The sequence below is a fragment of the Sinocyclocheilus rhinocerous genome, unplaced genomic scaffold, assembly GCF_001515625.1.
Source record: "Sinocyclocheilus rhinocerous isolate Xijiao unplaced genomic scaffold, SAMN03320098_v1.1 scaffold1458, whole genome shotgun sequence".
NCBI lineage: Eukaryota > Metazoa > Chordata > Actinopteri > Cypriniformes > Cyprinidae > Sinocyclocheilus > Sinocyclocheilus rhinocerous.
In genome coordinates, this window is record NW_015633180.1 from 605,615 (window position 1) to 615,069 (window position 9,455).

Consider the following 9,455-nt stretch of genomic DNA (forward strand, 5'->3'; position numbering starts at 1 on the left):
AAAAAGTACCTTTGGTGTACAACAGATTGTTACTCGGGCAGTACTCTCAAAAGTGCACCTCTGTGCCTTTTCCAGCCCTAAAAGCTGCATATTAGTACCATTTAATAGAGTATCATTATTTCAGGCTTTGCAGGGTTAATAACAAGTTAGTATTTTTATAATATAACAGAAAAGAATGTTAAATATGTAGTAGTAGCCTAGCTTTGAAGAATGCACATGTACAAAGAAAACAAATGTTTCAAACAGATTAAAGTGCAAAAGAACGCAACTACAAAGTCTTTGGTGTTGTTTAATAAACTCCATAGCGAATACAAAAATCGGAATGAACATTTGAAAACATGTAAAAACTGTTTGACTTCCTTTCTTCTCCTTGATGAGCTTGTCAGAAACAAAGTAGTGTCTTTACAGGGTAACCCTGGAAGGTCTAGGCCCAAAATCTGCAGCAATTTAGAAAAATTGCAAGCTCTTCTGAATATTGCAGAGTTTGCTTGATTTTGCATTCAATTCTACGATCGCAGAATCGCAAAATCCTGGGGGGACTGATTAAGGTACAGATGTGACCCTCTGAGAATACTTCCACAGTAACAAGCCGCTGTACCCCTAAGGGTACACATTTGCACAATTTTTCCTCACGGTGAAGCGACCAGATACCATTCATTTTCCATGAGTTGGTGATTTCTGGCACCATGAGTGGAAGAGACCACTGGCAAAGCAACAGAAAAGCTTGACTTTATGCAAATGAGCAGTTATACAAATGAGAGTGCAGATAGTGGATATTGTAGCTCATAGATCAGCGATTTAATCAGCATCAGTGTGAACGCAGCTTTACCAGGAGAGTCAGTAAACCAGGGGTGCACAATCCTGTTCCTGGAGATCAACATTCCTGCAGAGTTCAGATCCAACTCTGCTCCAATGCGCCTGTCTGTAATTATAGCGTGTTTCTGAAGATCTTAATTAGCTGGTTCAGATGTGTTTCTGATGTGTTCAGATTATGTAAGTAGCCAACCTTGCTCCTAAAGGGCCACCTTCATGCAGACTTCAGCTCCAACCCTGCTCCAAACACAACTGCCTGTTATTTTTAAGTAACCATCTCAATTAGCTGGTTTATGTTTGTTTGAATATCACTGAAGCTAAACTTTGCAGGAAAGTGGTCCTCCATGAGCAGGATTAGCAACCCCTGTCCTAGAGAATGTGCAACTATAATTAAACCAGATGCAAAATATTCAAGCTGCACCAATTACTATTGCCCTTACCTCATACTCCTGGGAAAATCGGAGGGCATCGTTGGCCTTGAGTCGCTCTATGTGGTCTGCCAGCTCGCAGACAGATATAGGAGGATGTTCCCTCATTCCTACAAGAGAAAATAAGACAACGAGAATTGGTGAGCACATCCCAGAGTATCACACCTGATGCACTGTACCGTTACAGCGGGCAGCGAGTCTGTCTGTTTTGAGTTGAGGAGGGCATGACATAAATAGGTTCTTCTTGCACCTTGATGTGACATGATCCCTCTGCGAGATTTGCGCTGATATATGTTGTGTCCGCTTACGTCTATCCCCCAAACATGCTCTGGATTTCTTGTCCGGGGGGTCAACTTACTGCCAAAGCACATTTCCCTGTCAGCGCCTGTGAACGTATCAAGGCTACATGCTCAGCTGGATCTGAGGAAATGTTCAGCTTGTGTGTTGTTTGATAAGGAAAGGTGTGTGTGTGTGTGTGTGTGTGTGGGGGGGTCGTAATAGAGAGGATCTGTCATTAGGATTCCAGTGGTTGAGGATGAATGAGCTGGACTGAGATGCTTAATGGGACATGGTTGGGTATGATTCCCCATTATGAGTTCATTATGCCCACAGTGAGCACAGAAATGTCTGGACAAGCCCCCTGCTAGCTACTTCATGCAACCGTTACTGCAAGACAGTAGGCGGCAGGATCATGGGGCCACTCTCTTAATCAACCGCACTGACGTGATGCCAAAAACTGGTCTGGTAGATTGTAGACACATTTTACATTTCTTTGGTGGAATATGTGCTACACATATGCGACTTTCACACAATTATATCTGAACAGGGCTGATGTGAAAGTCAGAAGAAAAGTTTTACAGTAACAGTTAAGGATACTGCGCATAGACGTACAGTCACCTTGTGGGACCGCCATATGTACAGTATGTGACAACGCAACATTCGACAGGGACAAAAACCATGAAAATTATTTATGACTATTAAACAATTTAACCATAAGGAACAACTTTCTACCCGAGCGTCACTGAATACTGTATCCTAAATAGTGAATAAAAATTCTACTGACATGTTTTTTTTTTTACTTTGTAGCAGAAAAGTAGTACATATATTAAATATATTCAGACACATGCCATCATAATTTATATAACAAAAATCGTGTTTGCCATTTACATATAATACATACTGTATAACCACTATTTTCTAGCACACAAACGAGACACAGTATTCTGTATATTTAGAGGCTGCCAGTGCAATAAGCTGCACCATGAGCACATTAAGTGAATACAGCACAGGATACATCCACGCTAAACAGCAAGTTAATTAGGCAGTGAAGAGCTACAACCCAGCATGCAAAGCAGGGAAAGGCATGCAGATTACGAGACGTCTGGATTTGAAATGAATGTCCAAGGTCATTCAAGTGAAAATGCATCCAGAAATGTATGGATAAGGGACTGGAAACATAACCTGACTGCTACATCCAAGACAATGGCAGGAAATAGAATTAGAATATGGGCGTGTGTGTATGCTGTACATAACATATGCATCACAGGAGAATTCTGTCATTTTTCTCGTGTCATGAACAGGATATCATTCACCACAATATCATTTTCATCACATCTCAAGATTATTTCTACTCTTGCTTTTTCCTGCTTTTTTTGAAGGCTATTTTCATAACTAGTGTGTCATGTATCCTAAATTACACATAATTAAATGTTCACACATAAATACTCTATTCATGTTGTATTTATTAACTGTTGATAATATTAACAAAATTGCTGGTTTTAATGGAAATGATGGCACAACTGAGGGACAGTCATGAATTATAAATTATTTTAAATATTTTATAATAACCCTTTAAAAAACTGTTTTATATGTGTAATAATTCATATTTTTATGATGTATTCTCATATTTTAGGGGTTAAAACAATCTTTACATAAGACATTTAAAAAAGTTAAGTCATAATAAATAAATAAAAACTCTAAAACCGTTTTAATGTAACCTTCAAATAACCAAAAGAAGAAAAAAATTATAATAAATAAATACCCCCGAGGCATAAAAGTACTTGTAGCTGAAGAAAAAAACCCTATATTAATATACCATCACATTATTTGTACTCATAAACATCACAAAACAACTCAATCAGGTGTTTCAAAACTTAATCAAACGATGAAATGTGAAGTGCCCTTGTTGCCACTCTGCTGCCGTATGAAAACTGCTGGCTGTGGCAGTGGGATTCACGGTAAGAGAGCTGTATGGCTGTTTAGCCTGCGGTAATTATGTGCTCTTCAGGACTGAAAGGGTCTGTAATAACCTGGCTCTACTGCCACCGCTCAGCTATTAGAGGAGAGAGAGGCAGGCCTGACATTTTCTCTTAGCGTCACAGGTCTGCCTCTCACTCACCTTGGGAATGGCAAGCAGGAAGGCTAATTAACAAAGAGGGGTTGAAAGAGCAAGAGCCCTTTGGGTGAATTGAGTCCATATAAGACACTCCAAGGAGATGAGACAGTAAATGGAGGAACTGCAATGAACAGCTAAATTCAGAGCCACCAAAGGACAAATAATAATATGCAATATGAAGCAGAGCGCTCCATTACGCTTTCCTACAGCCACTGCTCATTTAGCATACTCACATTAAACAGTCATAAAACAGTACATTTGTTTTCACACAAAAATGATAAACAAAAAAATCACCTTACACTGTTCTAAAACTTCATTTTAAAAATGAAAATAAAATAGCTATATTACATATATTAGCTATATATTACAATAAAATATATTTATTAAAAAATTAAATAAATGATAAACAACCACATAGTAGCATTTCTGTAGAGCAGCTAATATCTGGCTTTCAGATTCAGTGTTATGACTGAAAGTGCCTCCTCTCTCATGTGCTCTGTTTTTATGGCTGTGGTGGGCGGGCCGTAAAGATTGGAAGATACGTACGGCAGTGATAGATCATTCTGATTACAAAGACGTGCTGTCACTTCAGTCAGTGTGCCTGCATGTGCACATACACATACTGTTTATGCTAAATGACACATTCGGTGGCATATGCTGACGCGTGAAAAAATAATATCAGGGTTACTGAACAAGATACAGATGATATAGTACAATGGGATAATGTGCATGCATTGTGTATGTAAGGAAGAGACTGAATTTGTCTTGACTTGCATTGAGCATATGGTGATAAGCTCAAATATCACACACTGAGTCAGAGGAAAAGTGTACGCGTGCATATGGTAGAGAACACATGGGGCTCTGGCAGACTGGTAATGTGTGTCTATAGTACATATGGTGTACGGTGTGTTACCTGGTGTCTGGTAGTTGAGTCTCCTCATTTCTACAGGATCAGACGAGTTGGCCAGAAGACAATCCTTCACTCCACCAGAGTGATCATCTTTCGGTAGGGGGGATGCCCTCTTCCTGTAAGAGCAAAATGGAGTCAGCATGAGTGCTTCTGTTGACACATTCAGACCACGCCAGACCCACTAACAGATTTGAAAGATTTGAAACAGATAACAAAGACAAATTAAAGAATTTTGAGGGATGGGACAGAGAAATGTGGACATTAGCATCTTCATAAATTTACATCTATTAAACACCTATGTGTCCCGTGTTGACGACTCAATACATGATTTGCGAGAGAGAATTTGATTGGACAAAATTAGACAAAACATTTAGTCCATTTATTATATAATACTATTCAAAAGTTTGGGGTCAGTATTTATTTATTTTTTAATAATAGTATATTAAATCAATGCTGATATTTATATAGTATATAGTATAGTATATAATATAATATATTATATTTTTGGTTAGTCCTTCTAGAAAGGAAAGACATTTTAAATGCATTAATTTATTATATCTGTATACATGTGTATACCCAAGTTCTTTTGATCAACTTTCAGGAGTATACTAAAGTCAACTACAAGCCACAAAACTCCAAACTTGTTTTCATGGGGTCTTTAAGACAACAAAATAATCAGTCTAAAAATCATGAGCCTCATTTCTTGTTAAAGCTTCACTGCTTTTAGAGCACATCATAACTTCCCTTTAGGAAACGTAGGGGCCACAGTAATTCGAAATAAAAGCCAAATAGCGTGTTTGTTCAGCGCTTCACTCGATTCTGTTAGCAAGCTCACTAAATATTCAGGGTGCTGCACTCCTTGTTTGTGGGGAAAACAAGGCGACTAGGTAATTAGCACATCAGCTGGATGGCACAACACCGGTAATTATGCCACTGTAGCACCTGCACTCCTGAGTGCACTCTTCCAGCAGGTAAAGCTGTCGTGTGCGCGCACACACACAGATGCAGAACATCTGTCAGTGGAAACCCATCCTCAGACACATGGACACAAATCCCTAACCAAAATGGGAGAGCCAACTGCACGGGAAATTTCACATCTCACTGCACTCAATTTGTAAGGTTCTAAGCACAGTTTTCTAGCTTTCATAAAGCCTGAAGAGCTCAAATGAGGCTGACACCAGCGAGGCGGGCCGCACCGAAGGGTTTTCAGCATATGCTGTTTAACAGAACCGGGTCGTACTGCATTGCTAACCACTAGAGCACAGGACACGTAGCCTCTCGTCTTTCTTGTACGTCTTGTAAGTCTCAGCACGCTTCAATTATTCCGTTTGGAGTTAATACATATACACCAGAGGCTAAAAGGATCCATTTGTAGGGGGTTCAGAATAAATGCAGAGATAAAAATAACAGAAAATGGCCATTTTGCTCTGTGAGAGAGAGTGTATGTGTGTGTGAGAGATATTTCATACATTAGCCAGTAAGAAGGAAGTGAAAAAATGAAACAGAACAGTTCGGTGGAGGGAAATGTCAGCTTTGAAGATGAGAACATTTCTATTTCGGCAGCCGCCGGGCTGGCATTTCCTTTACAATGGGCCATTCAGGGCTCAGGTGAGACAGCAGAAAGGCTGACTGCACACACTCAGTCTGAGTGACCTTCAGGAGGAGGTGAAGGATCAACACGAACAGAATCAACACAGAACAGCAAACATCTCCAAAAAAGAAATCACGATCACAACAGCAAGCATGCACCACTGTAACGACGTAAACCCAAATGACCGGAGCTTTTCAAGGACAGCAGGGTGTGAGGGTGAACTACTGTCAATCTCTGTGCAGAACGGCAATTTCAGCCAACATCTTGTTTTGGATGAACCGAACGGATAGTCATTCAAAACAACATGCTAATGAACAGTAACGTGTGCGGCCACACCTGCAGACCCTGCAGCCTGTGAAGAGTGAGACAGATGACACTTCTGAAATGAAAACTGTGACAGAAAGACACCTGGCCATGATCTGAAGGTACCTACCTCTCCTGTTTGCTGCATTTGTACGGAGCGGAGGAAGGAAGAGACACGTGATTAGTGGCTGTCAGACACGCAGAGACTCAAGTGAGTTGTGCTGCTAACCTTACGTTTCAAAAACGTCTTGCAGAAATCTGACTTTGTGTTTGAAGACGGTGATTTAAAAAGAGGAAATGAATGAATACTTATATAAAATGACTGACACAACACTAGCCTTTGCTTTAGCTAATGAATATTAAGTAGGTGATCTGCCCACATTCAGGGACATAATAAAAATAATGTTGAAAACTCAGTTTATATAACATTACCTATAATCAACAGTTTAGATTTATATGCAAACACATAATTATAGGTGTACACAATATATATCAGAACCATACAGGTTAACGACCAATATTAGAGTATAATTATTTCATTATTTATTATTGTGTTGAAATTAAACCTTGTCAACAATTCTCTCTTTTAGTCTTGCTCATATAACATGACATATTATCCACTGCTTTAATTTATATACAAACTCATGTTGATTATTGGTAGATATCATTTATTCAATCCCCTATTTTTACGTTTAGATCTCAAAATGAATATTTTCCATACTGTACATTATAATGTTGTGATGCCTAAATTCGCTTGTTGCATTTAAAATGACAGATTTTGGTAGAGAATTTAGTATAGAATTTTACAACAAGCTTCAGCAGAAATATTAATATTGCGCATCCCTATTCCCTACATAGCTAAATGTTAATTTAAGCAAAAAAAGAACAAGATTCTGTCAAAAAGGCTAATACATCTCATTTGTGATCAGATTTTCAAAAATCTATTGGCAAGTTGTGCAGAATTAGAGCATCCAGTGGTAGGAATTCCTGTTAGCAACAAAAAATACAATACAGCTACTTGTGACCTCCAGCGACAACATGACTGTCAGAGTGAAAGGGAGAGAGAAAGTTAAGGCTAGCAGCGAAAGGCCAGTTATTAGTTCTGCAGGAGTACAATAGCAGAGCTACTCGCTGGACTTTCTGGCTCGCAGCGGTGGGCAGTGGAAGATGACAGCTTTTAGAATAGCATCAGCAGGGTGTGGCAGCACAGCCACATAACCGCTCGCCTGCCGAGACCGAAAGCTGACGCTGCCATTTCGCTGCTGCATCTTCGCTCGGGAACGGCCTCAATTTGAGTCACTGCAAAGTTAAAAGAGTCCTGCACCATCAGGGGGGCTGATATGGTGGATTTGTGTTGAACGCCGAGAAAATCAGAGCAAAACAAATGCAAGGTTTGCTCTGAAGTAAGGGATTTTACCAAGATGGGCTGGAGGGAGTATTAGTCAGTACTGTATCAGCATTGTGAATGGGACCACCGGGTCACGCCGCAAGCTACATGTCTGCATTATTCGGCTGAGTCAAGATGTCATTATGAATAATGTTCTCTCCGCGGAAAAGCTAGCTAAAATTAGCCACATCTTGTTCCGTGTACAAAGCATCCAAAGCAGACAAGGAGTCACGCCGACGATGTGTAGGGGTGTATTTCATCTGAAATGAGACCTTCAAAGAGGCTGATATTTGTCTCCATCACATCTAGTAAACTTTGAGATGATCTCAGAGATAAAAAAGGTGGGCACACTTCACACCCCCCTCAACAAAATGGGAAACTAGGTCCGCCAATTAATATAATATAGAAATAATAACATGAAATGCTAATTAATTAATCTAATTAATCACTACTAATTGAGAAACACCCCAAATGAAGATAATTCAAAATACATTCAAACACAAATTAAGTCATACTTCATAAAGTCATATTTACTGTTGTTTAGCAAACTTTCATGGGTGAAATTCAGTCATTACAATAGGAATTTCGTGTGAGGGTAAAAAAGTTCCCCACAAAGATTTCGCAACAGGTTCAAGTTAATTTGTGGCATTGATCAAGAGAAAGCAGCTTGCTTGAAAGTGACATGTGAGCTGTGCTTCATATATCACTACACTATTGATTGAATACATCTTTTGCACTGGCAGCTCTGTTGAATGGTAAAGCTACAGTGCACCTCACTGCAGCTGGCAGGAAAGAGTGATGGGAAAACTCTTGCTCACCTCTTGAAGAGCAGGATGGCGATGACTATGATGATGATGAGCACTACGGCAAGAACGGGGCCCATAACCCAGAGCATCTCAGGCTGGTCCACACTGGGCTGCATAAGGTTTTTATCCTGCACGATGATGGGGTCCGAGTATGGGCTGGCCGAGAAGGTCCGCTACAGAGAGAGAAAGTCTGAGTTAGTCCACAGAGAGTCTAACAAGTTACACAATAATTATGGCTGAAAAAAATCCAATGAGAGCTTGTGTATAAATAACCCTTATATTCCTATATCCTTTGCTCTAGGCAGCATTGATTTAATAAAAAATACAGTAAAAACAGTAATATTGTGAAATCTTATATATATATATATATATATATATTTATATATATATATATATATAAATGACGTTTTCAGCTCTGGAAACAGTTCTGCTGAAGGCAGCATTGATTTAATCAAAAATACAGTAAAAACAGTAATTTGTGAAATCTTATTATATATGATGTTTTCAGTTCTGTAAATCACAATGTTAAAATTCCCCCCAATTTCAGGTTTTCCAGGAATGTTTTAACTTCAACTACTTAAATTAAAATAAAAATTGCACATAGCACATCCTTGCATCTGTCTCCATGTCAGGCTAGGTTTCCGTTAACAAGGTTCCTCTTAACCCCTGCCGTACACACACTCACCTTTGATTAGCATAAGTCAAACCTCTGAGAACATGTGACCATGTAGAGGAAGATGCACACAAAAAAAGAAGAATTTGTGTGAGAATAACATAGAGGGAGAGGACCTATGCCCCCCCCCCCTCTCTCTCTTTTTCTCT

At 39.4% G+C, this 9,455-nt stretch overlaps 1 protein-coding gene across 1 annotated transcript in view; it reads right to left on the reverse strand.

Moving 5' to 3' along the window:
* The window catches only part of LOC107743377 (receptor-type tyrosine-protein phosphatase F-like), a 137,549-nt gene that overhangs the window by 27,568 nt on the left and 100,526 nt on the right, over nucleotides 1-9,455 (reverse strand). Inside the window, exons 22-25 of the mRNA XM_016556568.1 lie at nucleotides 8,646-8,806; nucleotides 6,571-6,582; nucleotides 4,550-4,662; nucleotides 1,254-1,351 (exon numbers count right to left, since the gene is read on the reverse strand). Coding sequence (XP_016412054.1) covers nucleotides 1,254-1,351; nucleotides 4,550-4,662; nucleotides 6,571-6,582; nucleotides 8,646-8,806 — 384 coding nt within the window. The remainder of the gene's footprint in view (nucleotides 1-1,253; nucleotides 1,352-4,549; nucleotides 4,663-6,570; nucleotides 6,583-8,645; nucleotides 8,807-9,455) is intronic.